Source organism: Buteo buteo, chromosome 1, assembly GCF_964188355.1.
Source record: "Buteo buteo chromosome 1, bButBut1.hap1.1, whole genome shotgun sequence".
Taxonomy (NCBI): domain Eukaryota; kingdom Metazoa; phylum Chordata; class Aves; order Accipitriformes; family Accipitridae; genus Buteo; species Buteo buteo.
The window spans coordinates 3,600,513-3,622,911 of record NC_134171.1 but is presented as its reverse complement, the minus strand read 5'-3'; the positions used below and the strand labels follow the sequence as shown (position 1 = coordinate 3,622,911).

At 44.6% G+C, this 22,399-nt stretch overlaps 1 protein-coding gene across 1 annotated transcript in view; it reads right to left on the bottom strand.

Annotated features, from left to right (window-relative positions):
- Positions 1-3,828: 3,828 nt before the first annotated feature.
- The window catches only part of SMOX (spermine oxidase), a 55,646-nt gene continuing 37,075 nt past the window's right edge, over positions 3,829-22,399 (bottom strand). The window contains exons 4-7 of the mRNA XM_075047613.1: positions 15,508-15,681; positions 12,211-12,910; positions 5,621-5,781; positions 3,829-4,290 (exon numbers count right to left, since the gene is read on the bottom strand). Of these exons, the coding sequence (XP_074903714.1) occupies positions 4,153-4,290; positions 5,621-5,781; positions 12,211-12,910; positions 15,508-15,681 (1,173 nt within the window). The 3' untranslated portion in view covers positions 3,829-4,152. The remainder of the gene's footprint in view (positions 4,291-5,620; positions 5,782-12,210; positions 12,911-15,507; positions 15,682-22,399) is intronic.

Below are 22,399 nucleotides of genomic sequence, written 5' to 3'. Positions count from 1 at the left end.
GGAAATCAACTCTGGCTCCTTGATGTTAAGCTTTGGCAAAAGTTGAGTGATTGAAGCTGGACAGATTTTTTATCTTTTGTTCTCCTTAACTCAAGCACACTGTGCTCTCTTCCCACAGCACAACTTTCTCTCAACTCAGTGACACCATGAAAAGGGGGTTGCTTCTGAGATAAAATGGAGAAAAACATCATAAAATCAACGTACTGCAGTCCTTTCCAGCAGCCAGGAAGGCATCCACCTCCCCACAACAGTAGAGAATCAGCACAACTTAGCTGAGGTTGGAGAGAGTCAGTCAAAGATGGTGCCTCCTCTCCAGACATCTATCTTGGGATGCACTGACTCACCCTCTGGAGAGGATTTTCCCCTTCTCTTTGTCCCCTTCCCTCTCTTTGTTGTCTCTAGAAGGACCCTCTGTAAGTCAGTTATCAGCTGGATATCCCACTTCTAAATAGGTGCAGTTAGGCAACGTGACTCCCACCCCAGATCCTTCGTAGAAAAGCACAAAGAGAGTACGCACACTTCACGTGGGGTAGCAGATGCCAAAATGAGACACATTCTTCACTCCTTGCATGAACCCTTGGCCAGCAGCCAGCCAGATGGATAAACGAAATGCAGAGAGATAAAGCAACAGCTAAAGACACGTCTTCTTCATCCTGCAAACTTTTTTATTTTTGGAAACTGTTTAGACATTTTAAAACTATGCTGATGTCTACATTTCGTTCGCTTGACTTCAAAAAAGAACAGGATTTATAGCTCTAAGGAAAAAAAGTTTTTTCTCATTCCAGATGGCACCTTTCACAAGGTCAAGACAAAACCTTGCTAGTTACTAACAGCTGTGCCTACTGACACACATCTGCACAGTTCAGGGGCTGCCTAGACTGGGGGACAGTACTCCTGTTAAGTTGGAGGACATGCAATTAAAGCATAAGGCAACAAACGGACTCATTAACAAAAGGGCACATTGCACACAAGTCCTCATGGAAGCTGTTAACCCAGGGGAAGAGCAGAGCCAAACATTACTCAGGTTAAACCCCTAGCCCTGCAGTGAGGACAGCCATTTGCTGGAAGGTAGGCTCCAAAAGCAAAAAGCTGAGCTTCAAACCCTCATGCTACAAAGCCTCCTAGCAAGAAAGCGTCCTCTGAGGACACACGTGTCAGCCTGGGTGACACCAAAGCATGAAATGCCACTCTCGGAAAGGAGCTGTTGGCCTCAATGCACCATGGCTCATAACATCCCTGCCCGACGGTGCAGAAGACACACGTACGTGTTCTGCGTTTGCTGTAGCGGCACCAAGTGCTGCTGAACTGGGTCGAGGCTCAAAGGGCAGAACGAGTTCTGAAAAGCCTTCTCTCTAAACCCACACAGTTCAGGGGATCCCAAACCCTGATGATCTGTGAAGCCTGCAGGTTTCCCAACTCTGCACCCAACTCGTCTTCAGGACATAACTGGAAGTTGGCATGGTACCACTGGGCTTATGGTTTATCGAAGAAACATATGTCCCAGAAAATACTTGCCTACACAATCAGAAAACTCTTTGGGGGAAACAAACCATGTGCACAAACACACATGCATATGCTTCAATGACTAAAACTAGAACCCATTTTAAAAATAAACAAGTTTCTTTTCAGGAAGCCTATTTGTGACAATGGAGAATCCTCTCACTAAACTGAGGGGCAGCTTTAATACAGCACACAGGTGGTTTCTCACTTACCACAGTCCTGTTAGCTTTGCATTAACCAGACCTTTTTGGTCCAGATTACATTGCTGGAACAGGAAAACCACAGTTCTGAGAGATTCTTCCATGCAAAGCATGTTTACGTGATGTAATTCTTACACTGAGTGATCAGAAATTTTTATTTCCATACAGACTGCTATAGGTGATTACCTTAAGGCTCCACGGGGAACCAGTTTGTCTCTCCACCCAGAAGGTACGTTTTAGCTTGGACATTTTCCCAAAGTTTTAGGTGGTGCACATTAGGACAGCCTTGTTGCATTACTTTTATTCATTGACCCCGAGTTAATTTTCGAAGCTTTTTCTTGTTAAATTTCCCTTTTTCATCAACTTTATGTGTAACTATTTTTTCAAGCGCATTTGAGTGAATTTTGAAGCAGTTCTACTCGGTCACTGCAAGAGGTGTCACTGCCAGAGGTGCTGTTCAGATGAAGATGTGCTCTCCAGATCACACAAGAGGAGCTGGCAGGCTCCTAAACAAACCTTGCCAGGCATTCCTTATCCTTGGCACCGGTGTTTAGTCTTCTCGTGGTTCAGCAGCACTGGCCTCTCTGCCCAAACGTGGAGGAGAAACTGCTTCCACCCAAGCAAAGGAAGGAAGAACATCTGTTTGATTAGCCTTCTGCCCCTGACTGGTCTGGCAGTGTCTCCCAGCCTTTTGCTTTATTACAGAAATAGTTTAACATGAGAATTAATCTTGCTGATAAACCAAGTACATTTATACACAACTGGGCCCAATCTGAACATACAGGGAGGGACACGGGGGTATTCACTGTGTATCAGAGGCTCTGGGGTGCCACCTCCTCTTGGACAAATAAAAATCACTCAAGTGTGAGATGCAGCACCCCCACAGAGAAAATTAAGCTTACCAAGTTGTATCCTAAGGTCTCAACACTTCAGAAATAACCCAGGGCTGCCCAGCTTGTATTTGGAGTAAGCATAAGTCTGGGATAACTGCATTTAAGAAGTTTAATTGAAGCCCATGTCAGGTATTACATGTAGGCTCCATGGAAAATATATTTTTAATCCAGATGTAACATGACTGAGACAAGCTTTTACATTCCTTCAAAATTCCTTACTAGTGGGAATGGCCTTGACCTCCCTGAGAAAACTCTTCAGCATCAATGCTGTCATTCAGACAGTTGGACCTTCTTTTCTGCGGGTGGGGGGTGAAAACCTCACCTATTTTGGGTATTGCTGTCCAACAAAAGATTTCATCACAGAGTTTCAGCACAGAGGTAGTTCAAGAATGCTGCTTCTCATCATTCTCCTTCTTACCCACACTCCCACATAAGTTTGCATGGTGTTTTCCACTTGGATTAGCTGCCCCAGTTATAGCCGTAGGCTACACTCCAGCTGTATCTGCATTACTAAGGTAGTTTGGGGATTTTACTTTGCACTTTAGTCTGGTGCACAGGCATGAATGCTCCTTCCACAACATGGTTCAAGAATGTGTGAAGGACAAGCGATAGTTTAGAGTTCAATGTTGTCTTTACAGGCTGCACCATACCTGGGGAGTTCCTGGAGAAGCGTACCTGGTTTAGTTTCCTTAGAGGGAAGCCTAACTTGTACACCTCAAAACCATTCTGTGAACCAAACCAATTGTTGAAAAGTGGGAAAGACTGGGGCACTCCTTTCAAAGCCAAGATACTATTCCAGACCAAATGCGGACACAGTCTCCAATGCTGCTTTTGTCAAGGCTGTGCGTTTCTGCTTTGCAGCACTGCCATTCCTTTGATAACTTCCCCGACTGGCTGAATGAACCCAGAGGGAAGACAAATTCCCCCACAAAATTATAGGCAGATTTCCTGAAGCCCAAGGCCCACACAAGCTGATAGACAGGTGACACGGAGTGAAATACATAGTGATACATAGTGATTTCTGTGCTAATCTGTACAAGGCAATGACTGTGCCTCTAAGGTGCAATTCTTTGAACAAACAGTTAAGATAAACCGGTACATTGAGTATCCAGATCTATCTCGAGATCCTCCTACTCCAAACTTTGTAGGAAGGGAGAAAACTCCTATTTCTGTAACATTGAATAGAAGAGTTGCAAGTTACTGAGTGAAGTGTCCAGGAAGTACCAAAGCACCCAGTCTTTTTATTACAACATTTATTTTAGTATAGAAGGCACTTACAATACAGAAAGAAAAAAAAAATATGATAGGCACCAAAAGTGAAGTTAGAATTAAAATGACAAAGAAACAGTTTACCAGACAAAAGGAGCACCCTTCCCTGTTAACAATACAGCACACGGAAATGAAGCTATTGATGACTAATTTTTTAAACAGTTGGGGCATTTTTTTTTTAATAGAAAAAGATAGAGACTGTTCTACTGTGAACTGAAATTAAAAAAGAACCCCTCCACACACCTGTACAAGGATTTAGGAGTTGGTGGTGTTCACAAACATGGGGCCCTTCAGCTCCGGCACTGCAGGAGGTCCTGGTACATCTCAATGAGGTGAGCGGCCTCTCTCTGCCCAGAAAGCACAGCACCGTGGGTAGTGGAATAATACTTCCTGTGAGTGGCCTCCCCTGAAAACATCACCTGCATCGGCTGGAGAGGACAAGAAAAGCAGAAAAGCTCAGCAGCTTTGGAAAGCAGACGCGAGGCTAAAAGAAGAAAAAACTTTCCGTGCCCTCCCACATCCCCAAGAGCTGACACCAGTCTTTTTAGAGTGCTGGTTCTCGAAATGCTGACGTGGTGCACCACGGGGACAGGCACAGCATGGGTCTGTCAAGGTCAAGCTTGTCCTCGTTGCTACGCGGAGCTGATTGCAGGGCTGAGGCACCATCATAGAGCCAGACACTAGCTCCAATGACCTCAAACAAATCTGCATGAGTCACTGAACACCTTACTTCTCTGTCGACTCCTCTTTTTGGTCCCCCAAATTATGCTTCAGTCTTTTAGGCATTAAGGATTTATTTTTCTGGACTGCAGTTTCAGAAGGAAAAATAGTCATGTCTCAAAACCCACAGGGTGAGACACAGTGTCTTATCTCTTACATCAATAGCTAGGTGCTTGCTAAAATTGCTGCCAACTCAGTTCTGAGGCAGGAATTGCAGGTACGTCTCTTCCCCGAGAACTACAGAGAAAGATTCCTAAAGCTCCTGCTACCTTTTTTAATAGAACTCTGTGCCGAACAAAATTACATGGTGGGGTCAGGCTCTGGATGGAGGAGATGGACTGGGCAGATGCTTGGAGGCTGCATATTCATCAGCCATTGTCTTTGGATTTGGACAAATAACCCTGAATGACAGGGCAAGTTTGGCTTAATACGTTACTGCTCATCAGCTGAGCTGCGGTAACTATCTCCATGTGTGCTCTTGTTCTCCATGCTATATTCAGAAAGCAAAGGCAGTGTCTGAGGAGCAAATTCATTGTCTCCTGCCAATGCACGAGTCCCCCAGCCAAGGACTGGGCCTCCCTCACCCTCTACTGTCAACACAGAAAGATTTCCTAATATGCACCTCTGACACATTCAGACCTAGCCATTAGCAGGGATCGTGCATTTAATGCTACATATTCAGACTATGCTTTAAAACAGAGTAACGTGCTTTCCTAGGGAATTTTGAACTGGCCAATAAGGCTAATGGTCTTTAAACACATAGATCAGAATTCCAAAAGTCACGCAGATACCCAGCTCTCGATAATTTCAGAGAGAGATGTGGGAAACCCTGAGATGTTGGGATTCCAAACATTAAAGGTAAAATCCTACATACATTATTTGTCTAGAGGGGTATGTATAAAAAAAAAAAAAAAAAAAAAAAAAAGGAAAACACACTACTGGAGGCCCAACCTGTCTCTTTCAACCTCCCCCCAGAAAACCCGCTGCCCACCATCATGTTAGTCATCTTCCCACAGAACTGACTGGGGCCATACTTACAGCAGTTTTGGAGCTTTCAGCATAAGGCAGTGGTTTAGCGAGTTTCTCTACGTCAGCCCCACTAGACCCAACTTGGGTGTAAGAGTAGGATCCACGGAAGTTGGGATTGCTGCCCCAGGAGGACCGCAGGATCCGGCGAGGTTTCGGAATGTTTGGATTCCCTGGGTGGAAAGCAGGAGAAGACAAAAAGTAAGATCGTGTCTCAAAGAAAACATGACGATGGCTATGCAAGTTGCGGACTGGCATGTGTTCAGTCTGATTTATTGAAAATACATCCTAGCAGAGCCTGCACGCTACAGTAAAGAGGCCCTAAAACATATCTCTTTTCTATTACTGAGTTGTAAATATCTATAGAACAGAAATAGCATCCCTTTTAATCTCAGCTGCAGCGTTCCATTTTGGGAAAGATCATTAAAATGCTTATGTTCCTAAGAGATTGGGAAGCTTCAGGGAACCCTGGATACAGTTTGTTTGAAAATACAGAACATTTCCTGGTCTCATTTGCCATGGTGGTGATCAAGTGTATGATTCATCTCACCTAGGTATTTAATTGGGTGCCCAGTTTAAACTGGATGTTTAGGTAGTCTTGTGAGAGAGGTTTGCCACCAAACAGGGATGGAGATAAGGATGTTAGAAGGCAAATCCTCACTATGCAGGTGCATAGGAAAACCTGTCAGAAAGTTTTCAAAACCTGTATTACTCACTCCAACTGCTACCCAGTTGCTCCCCATAATTAACCTAAAATTCAACAGACCCATTTTGTGGGATGCACATGGTATGGAAAGAAGGTTTTTGAGGCTGGAAGTAGGATTTCTAGATTGCTGTAGGATTTCCACTGCTAAAAGGATATAGGACCTAAAGGTGAGGGGCACCTGAGGGAACCAATGATAGGGCCATCATCAGCCATCGTCCCCATCCCAAAGAGTACAGGAGCACATGGGATCCAGGACTGTAGCCAAAGCAGCTCACCAGCTGGTTCCACAAGAGCCTCCGGTAGAACTGAAATAGGGAGGGTCATATGTTGGAAAGCCTCTTGCTAGGCTGGTTTGAGACCATCTCAGCGTCATTAACCGAGATTTTTTTGGTGTCCTGTGATCATATCTGGCTTGGCAGGAGAAGAATAGGGAGAGGGGACATGGAGAATTGCAATGAAGGTAAATTCTCTCTGCAGGACAGCTGAGACCCACCCTTGAGGCAACCTCCCATAGCCAGGCAAGGTTCAGCTACTGGAGTTTGTGAGATTGTCAGCACAAGAAGTAAGAGTAATTGAAACATGTTTACATCTTGCACAGTTCCTGTGCCCGCTTCAGACCCTGACTCTGTAACACTTCAGCATGTTTAGCCTGCTATGAAGATGATCCAAATTCCCCCACTTTCTTCATCAGGGCTTAGAGAGGGAGACATCCAACTGTAAAGACTAGTTAGGCACTACATTATTTAGTCCTACTAAACAATTATTTAGTCATGCCTTTAATTCCTTAAAATCAGGAGCAGGTTACATCCCAGGTTCAGCTACTGGTTTTAGGAGTATCATGTGTCAGCCAGAACTATGAAATATAAGGCTAAAACAGAGCAAAGGCACCTGGATGGCTTGCCAGAGTACACTGTGAACACTTTCTAACCACTAACCCCCAGATCAAAATATGGCACAGACTAGCAAATAAATATACCCTACAAACAAAACACATCCTACAAATGAATGTTGTTTCAGGAATAAGAACTTAGCATAACAAAGCTTCTAAAATATGCTCCCCCAAGAATCTTCAAAGCAGGAATGCCTGGGATGGAAGTGAAAAGCCCAAGGGAGTCTGAGAACAGGGAGCTCTCAGATGCGTCAAGGAAGTAAGTTATCACGTTTTATTTTTAAGGGCTGTGGGAAAACCCAGGAGAACACACCATGAAAGCTGTTAGACAACACAACACCAAACAGGGCAAAAGCATTCATCCATCACACTGCATTACACAAAAACAATCACACAATGGATTTTCAAATAAAAGGAGTCTCTGCAGTGGGCTGGTGGTGCCTCTTCTGTAGCTGGCACATATTCTCATGTTCCACTGTCAAGGTACCCAGAAGATTTTCAATACAGGAGTCAGCAAGTAAGATGTTGACAAAAAGATGATCAACATTAGGAACACAGTGTTACAAGCAATGAGATGAGGGCTTGTCAGCCTGCAGATAAGGCCACAGATCTGCTAAAAGACTGAAATTTGTTAATGAAAGGGTTTGTGGAATCATTAGCCCAATCAACAATTGTATAAATCCAGCAATATTTAATAGAGCAATTGTTAAAACTGGTAAAAGCAACAGCTTTGTCTCTCTCTAGTGTTTCCCATGGATGACCTTGTACTGTGTATACAAGCAGGTGAACAGCAGCCTTCCCGCCAGGGAATTATTCTTCATGTAGCAACTTCATCACAAGGGAAACTGCAGCACAGCAACATGAAGCATGTGGCATTGGGCAGATGGCAGAGCTTCAGGCAGAGACGCCTGAGCCAGCTGCCAGCATGGAGCAGGGCTAAGGAGCCTGGGTGCATTAAAACACAGCTGTACAGCTCCCAGAACCGAAGCCAGTCTCCTTACCTAGCACTACGCTGTGTGGTGCAGATGTACCAGCTCTTGTGAGCTCCTTTAAGGTCCTCCAGCACATCAGACCGTGTGAACATGATCCAAGTGTCCATTGTGCAACTATTGTGCCCCTGCGCTTCTGCATTTATGCACCTTTTAATGTGAGGAGCTGTTTCTAAGAGAAAAATCAGGAGGCTTTCATTTCTGCTGCACACAGGAGAAGCTTGGTTGAAGGTCAGACAGGAACATGTAACACAAGCTCTGATCCTGAACTGTTGTTTGCAAGACAGAATCTAGAAAGACTGGGAGGGCCACACTTATTCAAGGAATGTATTTAATTGGACTTTCTCAATCTGCCCTTAAATAGATGGGTAAACATGTGCCTTTCCCTGCAGATAGAAGTAACAATTAATACAGATGAGGAAACTTTTAAGTTTCCAAAGAGAGATAAAATGGCTAAAAAAGGATCTTAGCTGCCACTAAAATAGGAGGGCACAATCTTTATGCCACAGATTTCCACTTGTGAAGCTATAGAAGATAACTCTGTGTGCCTCAATCAATCTCATCTTTATTCAGCTACTGGGAGGTGTGGCTACACAGATTTATTGGTTATGGGGCTGATTATAAGACACAGGATTATCATAAAATCAACTCTCAGATCTAAACTAAGACACCCAAATTTAGTTGCCTACCAGTGAGCAAGGTACCTAAGAGCCCATCAAGGCCAACAGAGATCTGTGGTACTACCCACACACTAGCACCTACAGCCACCAGACATTAGGGTATCCCAGGCATGGGGCTGGTAGATATGATGCAGAACAAAAGAGATCCATTCCCCTCTAGAGAAATAGCTGAAAGATGGGGAGGACAACTCAGGGCATCTCCAGCCACAGCTTGACAATCAGTGAGTCCTTCAGAACTGAGCACACCTGCAATTACTGCCTTCAGGCTTCTAACACTCTCAGCTTAGCCAACAGAGAAACCAGAGCAAGAATTTTAATTGTTCGAAGGTATCCCATTTAATCAGATTTAGAGGACACCGCTTTTCAGCCATCCAGTTGTGAAAACCAGTAATTGTCAATGGTTCTTAGGTTAGAACAATCCTCAGAGCTTTTCACAGCAAAGCCAGATAATCCGCAACACTAACCTGCATGTGAAATGTAAGGTCACAGAGGCAGATCACCTCCTCTCAGAGAGGAATTCTCAGTGTGAAGTAACACTGAGTCTAAAAAATGGTTTTAACATAGGACTGGTCTAACACCCTCTGAAGCCAAAGCAAAGGACTCCATGAGCAATGGACTGGGAAAACACAGCTGAAGATGGGAACCTACTTGGTAAAGCATTAATTCTTTAACAGAAGAGTAAGAAATAAGAACTTGAGGGATTTTATAACCAGAACATGAAAGCTACAAAAAGGCAAAGTGAACATTAAAAGGCTCATAGTACCTACTTTCATTACTGAATATAAGGCTCTCTCTATACCCAGTATAGAAAAGCTTCTTCAGAAGATGTCACAGAGCACCAACTGACATATGGAAGATCTGAACTGCCTCATGGAAGAGTCTTTCTTTCCACTGAGCTTAGGACCCTAGGAGGACTAGTTTCCCAACTCAGTTAGCTGACTTATATGAAGTTGGGTGGTGGGAAACACTTTAAAAGCTGAGTTTGGTGGTGCTAATTGGACCAGAGGAGTCCATTCATTTTCAGAAATAACTACAGTTAGATCACAGACAGAAGGCTGCTTTGTCCTTTCACAGCCACCTCCCAGCTGGTCTAACCCACCCCCAATGAAACAGATTAGTGGAGAAGATGGTAGGTGTGTGGAGAGCTGAGCACGCTTCTGTTGTTTCAGCCTGCCTGGCACCTGGTCCAGACAACCCTTGAGGTATTGCTTCTTCTGTGAACTTGCTAGGGAAAATGGGAGCAAGGGTAACAGGATAAACCCAGCTACCTTAGCAAGGCCATCCTGGAAGATCTGCAAAAAGGTTTTCTACAAACTAACAAGTTTTGGGGGCAGAAAGTGGAACAGGTCATATTGTGTAATGGGTGCTCCAACAACAGGTTTTCTTCTCGCAGTTTTGAGCAGCTGAAAGGCCACCTCTCAGCTTATGCACAAAAAGTTCATTGCAGGGCAAGGCCCTGGTAAATTCAGTCTAAAATTCTCCAGGGCTAGATAACCCAGGATTAGCAGAAGGCTGAGACAGAGCTCACACTGCTGAAGAGTCTGATGGACAGTGACCAGGTGCAGTATCAGCTGGAACAGCAACTGCAGCACATACCGACGACCCAGTGCCAACATATTTCCATCCTGGGGGGAAGAAAGGAACATCCAACACATGTAAACAATAACAGTGAAGGAGCCCAAGAAGGAAGAGGGAGAGTATACTCCTATCTGCCAAACTAAGAAAGACCCAAAGAGCCAAATTCCCACTGACAAATCGAGGCATTTTAAAAAATAAGACATCTTAAGCAAGAAGAGCTGCAACAAACAAGGTTGTTTATACACTCTGGGAGACATCAGCACTGGAACAACTTGGCCATAAAGAGGAGAATAGCCTCCTGCTACGCCTGCATAGGGCAGCAGTTGGCCTGCTGAGGTCAGGAGGCAAGAAGGCATGTATGTATTGACATTGCAACACAACGTAGGGATACCCAACACCGCTGAAAACAAACAGCTCGGGAAGCTGCCCAGAGTCCAGCATTGACTGATTCATCCTACTTCTCTGCAGGCTGCAGGGGAGCCACGGGTTCATCATCCAACATAAATGCAACACTGAACAAGCTGAACCAAGGATTCAGTTTTGGTCACTGCACTAGGGTTTCTGAATCCAAAGTATACCCTATGATTTCTGAAGAGAGTAGTAAAATGTAAAACCTCTTTTGGCAGTAGCCAGTTATGCAGGTAGTCCTCAACTTCCCAAGAATCCTTTCTCTAAATCTCTGCATTGTCGGTAGCAAATGTTCTGTAAGCACAGAGGAAAGCTACACTTGTGAAGGCAAATTTCTCCAGCTAATTAGAGATCCATGGACAAGAGGTAAGGATGGAAACCCACTGGGTGTTGAGACTTGGCTAACACAAGCTAGCAAGCAGATATAAATAGCTTAGTCATAGGACCCATCTGTAGAATAGCATAAAATACACCTAATCTTGGAGGACACTGCTCTTATAATTATGTATAAATCCAAAATCTTTGTTTCAAGACTGCCAATAAGTCAATCACTATTTCTTTCAGCATTACTACCTTATGCTTGAACTTATACAGTGTCTCCCATCAGAGGGTCTCTAATAACTCCACAGAAAAAAAAGCCCTTTCCTTGGTAATGTATGCAAGCTCTAGAGAAGTGACTGCAGACAAACTAAGGCCCAGCTTGTTCAAATATTACTACCTTTAGTGATTTCATCTTGGATTTTCTCAGCATAATACACATAAGATCTGTCTTGCTCCAACTGCTGCCTTTAATGTGATGTGTGCTCAGTACATGTGAAACCTGTGAAGTCCAGGAAGATTTAGGTGAACCACCCAGAAATGGAAACTCTCCGAGATCGATGGATTCGTCAAAATTTAGGCCAATGAGATTTCCATATAGCCTCATGTTAAATGGAAGTCAGGGATGTGATTCAACCACTGCATCTCAGCTGATGTAAACAGGTTCAACTCCACTGGCTCCAATAGAGCTATGCTGCTTTCCACAGCTGAGATCAGTCCTCAGGAGTACTGAGTCAGACAGCTCCAGCTGCTGAAGAGTTATTTGTGATTAAATAAAGCAGAGGATGTGGAATCCTCAAGCACTTCTGCCCACCACTTCCTGAGCTGGTTATCAGCCCCTCTGTATAAATAGCTTTCAGGAACACCCAAGCAGGAGGTATGCTGGAAGCACATGCACAGCCCATTCAAAGGGACATAAAACGCCAAAGAACTAAAAATTACTTTAGTGTATTTCCTTCCTAGCGGTTATTCAACAGCCCAACCCCACTCTCCCTCTCCTCTCCACTCACCAAAGGAACCAGAGCATGGCTGACCTGTAAATTTACGTAGCATTTCGGTGCAGGTTTCTGCCACAGTTTCATCATCACACTTCTCCATAATCAAAGCCTCTTCTCCACAGATCCAGCCACTCAGGACGTGGCCGTACCTCTCTGGTGGGTAGAGTACATCAAAGCTGCAGATCTTCTTGTACCACAGCTCCTCAGGATAAGTCAAGCTCTCACTCTCTGCCTCATCTTCCCAGACAAACTGGATGCTGTTGCATTCAGAACTCCAGAAAGGCTCTTCAAACTCCAGGAAAATCTTGTCAGTCGTATTGATTCCTAGCTTCTCAATGGCCATCACCTTCTCCTCGGGCAAGCGGGGATGAAACAGGCTCTCGTGGCGTTTCTTCAAGACTCCCAGGGACACAGTCACAATGACATGGTCAGCTGGGATGAACTCACAGTCCTCGCACTCTACGAAGACATCGGAGCCCTTGTCCTCCTCGGGGAGGTCACTGTTGTGGTCAGCCACCCTCTCAATCTCCTTGCTGACTGATTGGTTCCAGTGGATGCACTTGACTGGCTTGCGGAGCTGAATGACAGACTCGGGAATGGAGCGGGCCAAAATCTCCACAATTTTAATGAAACCGCAAGGAATGATGTGATGAGCCCCAGGGATTTCGGTCCATTCCCCAAATTCACTGAGTGAGACTTCATCCATGCTGTGGGAGCTGCTCTCACAACTCTCTACCTAAGGAAAAGCAACACAAAAGCAACATTGCCACAGAGCAACTCATTTTGCCACAGTACAACACTGCAAGGGCACAGAGGAGCTGCACAAGCTGGGAGACCTGAATACCACTCTTACACCACATTATTTTTGCTATTAAAGAAGTGTTTGGCCATAGGACCTGGCAAAATCAATCCTTAGCTTTCCCTCCAGCCAGAGAAACCATGTTGTCATTGTAACAAGCTGCATCAGCTTGTGTTGCATCGGCCACAGTTGCATCATCCAGAGTTCAGAGATGATGTCTTTGCTTCTGCATGATTCTCAGCTACAGTTCTGACTGTTTTCTATCGTTTCAAACCCACTTCACTGGTCAGGGACTGGCTACTTGGTGCCTCTACAACAGAAGCTGGAGTTATGTTAATCAGATGTTCTTTCCAATGTTAATAAATGTTCCCATGAGGAGCCATGAAAAACTTTTGGCAGCTCTTTCTGCTGTCTGCAGCTTTCAACATGCTGTCAAACAGTCAGCAATCAGCAAGCTAACAATCTGCCAGAGGTGAGAGGACCCAGCACAGAAGGAACTGAAGGAGACAGAAAAGGGAAATGCCAAGATGTGAGACACTTGCGTTTGATTCACTTGATGTGATTATCAAAGCTTTAGATTCAGGACCTGTTGGTTAATGTTTGTAGGAGTATTAGGTATAGCCATAGCTTCCAACAATCCCTGGAACAAAGGCAGGATGTTTGGCCTGTCTTGTGATAAGTTTCTAATGATAATACTGATGCATGGGACACAGTGATCTTAAAATCTTCAAATCACCGGAGTCACAATGATTTGCACACTGTAATTCTTTAAGCATTTTAGACAAAGGGAACATTACAATTCCTTGCCTCACCCTTTGGCCAATTATTCCAGGCCTTTCCACACTTTAATGACCATGTTTGGAAGCCTGGCAAGTGTAGATCCTCTCCCTGTGGAGCATCCTGGTGCGGGGCAGGAATCCCTGTGCTGGGCTAAGATGTCAAGCAAACAAGTAAAAGTTGTATTGAGTAGTTCACAGGCTGCTCCTGTGACTGTACTGACAAACAAGTGGTTGCCCCTTCCTGGTCATTGCCCAATGACTCCAGGGAAGACTGAGCAGGCACAACTGCTGGGACAGGTTGCCAGCAGCTAGGTCTTGAAGACCTATCCTCTGAGTCTGCTGTGGTTCCACCTCATCTGATGGCTGAGCAAGCACTCTCCAACACTTACCCAGGGTCACTTCTGCTGGCCCACAATACAAACCCTGCACCCTAGGTCACGCAACAGGCTGCTCATCCTGCCTGGATGCTCCAACAGGACACTCCACATTATAAAGATAACAAACAGTGATGAATGACTATTTGATTCTTTCAACAATGAAGGAAAAATGCCAGGGAGAAAAAACAGGCAACTACCAAGCCTATACTTTGCCTGAGACACCAGTTAATCCCCACTCTCTCAGCAACCACTCTGATCTGATAGTCTTAAGTATCAGAAGCTTTGTTGTTCTCGAGTATTTACACATGAGAAGGGATTTGCAAGACTTGCAGAAAAGTCTCTGGCTGTGGCAACCTGTAGCAACCACAGAAGTAACCACCAGGAAAACCAGAGATGTATCAAATGACTAATATTGTCTGCATAGGTGATGTTACATGGATAACACGATAAATAACTAGTCTTTACATGGCAGCTGGGGAGACACCCTGTGATACAAGCACTTGGGTCAGGACACTGAGATATCAGAACAGCGCTCAGGATGCCTGGGTTCAAATCTCAGTTTTATCAGAGAGATAAAACTGACTCTTTAAGTCTTTATTTCTCTTTATTTCGCTTCCCACCTGTAAATGGTGAATACCATACACTTACCCACATCACAGAGTGCTGCTTGCCTCCCCTGCCTCATTTCATATGCCTTTAAGTCATTATAATTGAAATAGGAATGACTGTTACACTTTATTTGTGGAGTGCTTGATGCAGCATTAAGTCCTCATCCCACAGAGAAGTCATTTAGTCCAAGGCATCAAGGAGATAAAAAGAACTAGGGAAGCCATGAGGAAAGATGGTTGGGATGTGGGTTTATACAATCTACCTTTGATTTTATTGCTTTACCTTCAAAATGCCTTCTAGGGATTTCCTCAACAAATTACTAGTATCAAAGTTACATTTCTTCTGGTCTCCGAGATATGGACAGAGGCAGAAGTGGGTAAAAACCACTCAGGTAGGAACATGGAATTCTAAGTGTAAGGCACAAGACAAAACATTACTAAAAGAACCTGACAATAAAGTAGCTTCAGGTGGTGAGAAAACATTAAATCACACCAGAAAATTTAACAAGGCCTAGGAAAACCCCTTCTAATTAGAAAGGTGTAAGTTTAAGATAAGAAAAAAAAGGCGTAAAGGCATTATTTCTTGCAGCCCACTGTCTTTGGATATGCATCATGAGGAAAAGTTGTCAATATAAAAACAAACTGCCCCAGCTGCAAGTGACCACAGAAAGCAATTCCCCAGTGATGGGCAAGGCTTAGCCAGGTGTCTGAGGTTCAAGATTTGTCTGCTCTTAGTTAAAACAAGAAAAACCAATGACATGCACACACACCTTAAGGTACTGCTGGATCATGGCTAGTTTCAGCCTCTTGATGGCCTCTGTGTCATCCGGATCGGCCTTGACACGTTTGCGCACTACGTCCCGTGTAAAGACGCCCACACTATTCTGGCTCTCAGCATTGACTGGTTTACCTCGTTGAAAGAACTCCTGAGTCAGGTTATAGACCTGCCAGAGACAGGACAGAAAGACAGACAATGTGATTCACAGCAGAATCCAAGCCCCATGCAGGATGTTTTTGCTTCCATCCAAACCCAGCACGTTCAGATCACCTTCTCTTGCCAACTTTAGAGATCAGCTTTGGAAGTTTATTGTGCACACTGCTCCAACACCATGTCAAGTTGCACCCACAGCTATGCTGGTTCAAAGGCAGGAAGCAACACTTCCCTCCAGGCAAAGATAACCACCCTTACTCACCTGCAACAGTCATTAAGTTAGTATTATTATTAAGTTATTTTTTAATTTGAGCATGTCCGTTCTATCACTTGCAGAAGACCAAGTGAGGCATTCCTGCCATTTTCAGGAGCTAAAGCCTATCATTCAACCAGCTGTTTAGATACTGCCGCTGGATCAGTAAGCTAAGCAACCGCAGACTGCAGAGCACCTCTGCAGAGCAGGCTTTGGTTTGTTCTGTGTAATTTCTGGCTCTGCTGAGCAGTGTCACAGCCTAACTTGGCCCCAATGTCCATCCAGTCTACTAGGAGTGAACTCAAGCACGCATCTGACAATAAAGCACCAGCTCTTCTCCCACCTCAGTCTCTCAGGTGCAATCCCAGGTTGCAGGGCCCATACGTTTGACTGCTCTAACCTGGAACCAGCCCTTCCACCCTCTCCATTATTTAGCAATAATGCCCAGGAATCTACCAGGGTGGGGGAATTCAGTTTCATAGTTACTTTTCTGTTGTCCCCAGAAAAACAGGAAGCAACCAACGCAGGCTTAGTGAAGGAATTTTGTATGCACACACATTTGACTTGAGCATGAGACAGGTATAGATCCATGGAAAACCGTGACATCTCTAGTAGTTCCCTTCCAGGAGCCAGCCTGAGGACGACCCACAAGAAATATCCCCTTCTAATAAATCACTCCTCTTTGAAGGACATCTTTCTTTCACTGCAGTTTTCTACCATAAAAGCTACTTAAAAACAAGAAAACCACCATCCACGTTGGCCATCTGCTTGTGGCTGTCTGGAGTAACCAGTACTTCTGTCTGTAATATTACCAGGAGAGCCTGCAGTTGAATCATGGCCCTTCATCTCCATGGAAAAACTCCAAGGAATCTTTTAACACAGGAAAGCTTTTAAAAGAGGCCTCCCAGAAGTGCAACTCATCCTATTAATGACTTGTTTGTCCAGAATTAGTCACCTTCTTATTTATATCTGCCACAGGGGTGTACAGTACTCTTGTAAGTAGAGAGGCCAGATCCCATCTCGGTGAGTTTTTCCTGTCAAAGATGGTTTGATTACAACTTATGATCCTTTTTTGGAGACAAATTACTGGGACATACTGAGAAGTTCAACTCAAAAGTAAATGCCTGCTAGGAAGCTGGCAGAACTGTGGCAGCCTCTCCTTCAAAGGCTCCTAGAGCCTCCCACTCTCTGCCGATACGGCTAATTCACCATATTTTAGTTTCTTCCCACTCCAATTCTCTCCAGAAGCTTGATTTTCTCTTGGGTTTTAGGAATGAAGTGAATTTGATGAGGCAAAATAAAGAGATGATAAGGAAAGGGAGGTAGTGAGGGAAAATGCATGGCAGTGGTAGAAGCAGGTCTGTGAGTGAATGCAGGAAGATGAGTAGATAAAGACAAGTAAGGGATGAGAAGGAAATTGAAGAAGAAAATAGGTGAATGAATGAAAAAAAGGGAAAATAAACTACAAAACTAGAGAAGTAGTAATCACAAGAAAAATGAGTGGAACTGGTGAAGACAGAAGAGAATTGCAGACACTGATTGGGTCACAGCCTTTCCAAGGAGATTTCCAGACAAGAAAGATTGAGACCAATGCCCTATATGAAATGAAGGCTTCCAGCAAAGGAAAGGAAATAGTGCCTTCTCTGTTCCCCAATGCTAAAAGCTCTTTGGCAGTTTCAACAACCCACAGTTCTCAGGTCCACTGATTTCTGAGGCCCAAACCACTTCCAGCAAGTACAAGCTGCATAGACCTTGCGTCAGCATAATGCAGCTCAGCTTTCATAAGCCGATTGCACACTATAAGCAGATAACGCATTCACAAGACAAGCAAAGCTGTGTTAAAACCCAGCTACCATTTGGCCAAAAGGCTAAGTGAGCCATGGGTATGTTTTTATTAACCATTGTATTCTTCATTGCCCAACAGAGAAAAGAGCAGAAATGCACAGTTCTGTGTGCTGTAAACATCAAGTCAAGTCTTTCCTATATATGTAATCCCATCGATCAGACAGCAGGTAAGTATAATCACCATCAGGATTTGTTATTTTTTTTTCTCAGAATCCCTGTTATTTCCTTGCTTTTCTTTTCTTGGCCGTGCCAAACCATCTGATGAAGAACAGAAGGCAAAGCTGTTGTAGGCAAGAAGCAAAAGGAGAAACAACAGCAAGTCCTACGTTAAGAGATACTTTGTCATAATAAAAGAATCAAAAAGATGCTCAAAATGTATTCTTCAATGTACACATGCAGCAAACACATCCTGTATAAGAAACTAGGTTCTTATCCTGTGTAAGAAAAGGTTTACTAGAAGCCCTCATTTAAGGTAGATTTCCAATGAAGTAAGAGCTGAATTGTACTGTCTGGAGTTGTTCCTTCCCCAGGTGGGAAACTGCTCACAATAACAGAAAGCATCATCATCCCTATGGGACCACCTTTGAAGTCACTGGGAACAGGCATTTGTGAGATCTGAAAACACATTCTCCTTCAAACATTTCATCATGATGTGATGATAGAAGGGTTCCTGAGAGAGTTCAAGTGGGCTTTATCTCAAAGATCCTGGTGAAACATAGCATCAAGAATGACCTGAAAGATTCTGCTCATTTTCTAGTTAACCCTACAAAATATCCATGCATCCAAACTGAGAGCACTGTGCCCATCAGCAAGGAGAGCTACACCATATACAGTCCAGACTCATCTCCCTTTTATATTATCACACACCTGATACAAGCGGGGGGGGGGGGGAAGGAGGGAAAAAAAAAAAAAAAAAAAAAAAAAAAAAAAAAGGACAGCCCATCAACTCCCAGCTCCTACTACTGGCAAACTCACATCCCAGCACAATGACCTCATCACTTCTCACTCTAAAGCTCCTCTGGGTTTGGGCCAAACAACTGGCCCTAGAAGCCTGTCTGCAAGAACCATCTGCAGAAGCAAAAGACACAGAACATCTCAAGTGACTATTCATTCTAAGCAGATTTTCCTCCCTAATTCTGAGGGTTTACATACAATCCTGCAGGGAAACGGGGCTGAAAGTCAGAAATTAAAAGGAGTTAATTGAATGGCCATAATCCCAAAATGGCTTCACTTCAGCTTACATCTTCTGTCTTCTTTCTGACCAGCTTTGGGGCATCCCACAACCAGGGTCTCTGCAGAAAACGTGAGTTCCACCAGGAGGGATGTCCCCTCTCTTACCTACAGGCTTCCACCTACACGTGTTTACTACATACATGCTCTTCCACCACAGGAAGAGGCAGTCTCTTAGGAAGAACAAATCTAAATAAAGAAGCTTCTCAGCACTGAAGGAGATCAGGAAAGCACATCCCAGTCCACGCTCCTTCCTGTCAGCGCCGGTGACGATCCGTAGCATTGTCTTTTTCTCACTTGGCTTAAAAACTGCAGTGACTTAATCCCCGGTCAGTAAAAAAACCTCGATGGAGATAGGTCCACACTGTTACCAGGCCAGACATCTGTCAGTGCAATAGAGGGGCAGGGAGGGAACGGTGACTCTCAGTGGCCCTTTGGTCCTGCTTTCTATGATAATGCAAGGCAAAGCACTCGAGCTTAATTGGGGATGGCACGAAGCCCAGCACAGGGTGGGGGTGAGAAGGGTGGAAAACTTTTGTCAGTCTTTGGCTGCATCCCTCCCCCAGGAGCTGTGCAGCACACAGGAGAAAGCTGACAGATAACAAGGCCATTAATTAGCTGATTGTTAAAGGGAGGGTTCCTGTGAAACAGGTCTTTAGGGACCATGTCCTTATCGAAAAGCCTACGTAAAAGAGGCACTTCTTCTAAATCAGGGTGGCCGATGGACTGTGAAATTCTTGGGCAGGCAAAGCAGTGTGATTTTTCACCTGCATTTAGCTTGTCAAGTTCACCACGTCCCTCCCACCCTTCAGAAATACCTGGGAGATGGCCTTAAATACCTCTTTGGAGAGGGAAATGAAGACTTCCCAGGGACAGAAGAGCAACTCTGAGATGGGTTGTCCCTATTCACATCTTCCCAGCAGTTATAAGCACACAGACACTGAAGCTGCAGACCTTACCCTCAAAGGTCACACTCCTGTCGCTTTTCTTTGAGGGTCATGCAGATGTGGTATAAGCAGGCAGAGGCAAAAAATCCTCCCCCAGCCCCAGGATTCCCCTAATTATCCTAGCAGGAGTGGAGAGAGAAAGGTGGGAAGATTATGAATATGTGGCACAGACATCGCACCCTTCCAATGCTGGTGCCCTCTTCCTTTGAGAGACTGACCAAATGGACTAGCGATGACCTGGGCAGCTCCAGCCCCGCTCAGTACACAATCTAAGAAGGATAGTCTTAAAACAACAGTGGCTGGAGAGTTGTCCTGCCAACAGCAGGCTCGATGCCCTTTCTCATGGTGCATCGCTTGGCAATGCGTGGTTGGAAATCCAGGTAGCTGCTCTGCAGGACTGGAGACCTTCCCTTGCAGGCATTGCTCAGTTTTCTAGTGCTCTCACGGAGGAGGATTCGGGTCACTTCGGTCACAAGCTTGTGATAGATCTTGACCGGCTTCAATGCAGTGCAACAGTCTCTCAGTCAAGACAGCCTCTCATAAGGACACTTCTGCTACAGAAATGAAGAGCTGAGCAGTCTTACTGCTGGCTTTCTTGTACCCAAATAAAGGCTTCTGTGAGGCATCCCTACAGCTATTAAAAATTCAGGCTACTGCAAACAAAAAGAAGCAAAACTTGTACTGAAGTAGAAGCCGCCAGCCAAAAAAGATTGGGTAAGTGCCCGGAAAATGCATAAGGACTTTCCAAATGAACTAGCGAGGCAAAGCTCTGGAAGTACTGGAGTGCCTTGCCTTTCACACCAGGAAAATTCAGCACACAGAGGAGAGACTTCACCTTGCTAGGCTCCAGCTTCAGTGACTCCACATACCCAAGTGGAACACTCGAGGGAGACCCTCTGCACTTTGCATTCACTAGAATTTGGTGTCCAGATGACAAGATAATTGGGGCTAGAGAGATACAGATGGAGAAACAGAGCTGGAGGCATATGCTCGAGCCCAAGCACGTGGCAGCTGCTGCAGCGAAAGAAGGGCAGTGTGTGAGTGCATGGGAAGTGAGCCGGCTGTGCAGGGGAGGGCAGGCATTTGAAACTGTGACAAATTTAGCCCCGTTCATTCAGGAATACATCTTCCACTGTTAATGCCAGTGCTCCATCCCTGATTAGGCTTTGCATCCATCATGCAGTTGCTGGTTGTCTTGTTTGGTTGTTTTGGTTTTGTTTTTCTTTTTCTTTTCAAGCCAGGACAGCATGTGTCACAGCCTTTGCTATCTCAGCCTCTTCTAAAGTGGGAGATGCAGCCTGAGAGATGAGATGACATGATGGTGGGATTGCTAACAGCAGGCTGCCCCAAGACTCTGAGAAGGGTTGGGGAGCTCCTACAAGGCAAGAGAGGAGTCTGACCTCAGGACTTGGTGATCTGTAAGGTGGCTTTTCATCCTGGACAACTTCAAGATGTTTTAACAAAACCTCCCAGAAAACCTGCCTCCTCAAAAAAACAGAGATGCAGAACTGAAGATCAAATTCCTACTGCTCCTCCTCAGCACCCATTTCTTCACCAGTTAAAGCAAGAGAGTATTGGCCAGCCAGGATGAAGAAAAATGATGGAATGGACTTTAGTGAAAATGATAAAAAAAAAAAAAAAAAATGCAGGGGGAAGTCAGGAACTTAACAAAACACAGAACAGAAATGCACCAGGCAGACTCAGCACTTGTGAACAGAAACATTCTCTGCACCTTATGCCAGCGTAAAAGGTCCCCAAATCTACACACCTGCTGCACATGCTCCTGACTGCTCACCCACCGGGGCACTTGTATTTCATACAGTCTTTTTTAACTGGAGCTTTTCAGGAGATCACATAGCTCGCCTTAATTCCCACTTTTCCTATGCAGCACAGGGAAGAAACCACAGTCAGCTGTCTTAAATCACTAAAGATCATCCAATCTGACACCCTGAAGAGGCTAGGACAAGATCAACAAACCTGTGAGCTGCCCCTGCAAGAAAGTCCAGCACACTTTGAAGGAAAACAGAGAAAGCACCTCCCCAGCAACAGCAAGTAGAGGTTGGCTGATGTCCTCGTCTTGGCTTAAGCTGTCCCTTACATATTTTTTTTATCACAGAGAGTAGCTGTAGACATTTTTACAATCCATAAATGTGAAAGCCTTTTCTGTCTCCTAGCGATAAAGATATCCTGTGGCAACGATAAGCTAATTATGTGTTGCTCAAAGAAGATTAACTTTTAATGTGTTGTTCTCTCATGTCACTGGCTGCCCCCTTTCTCTTGCTTTAAAAGAAAGGGTAGATTTACCAAATTAATCATTTCTAAAACACTGGCACCTTGTTATAGGCTTTATCATATTGGCTGTACCTCAAAGCTAAGCAGCTCTCATCTTTGTATTCTCTTCTCATTTCAGAGTCTGCCTGCCTCTGACACCTTCACTTTGCTGGAGATTTTCCTGT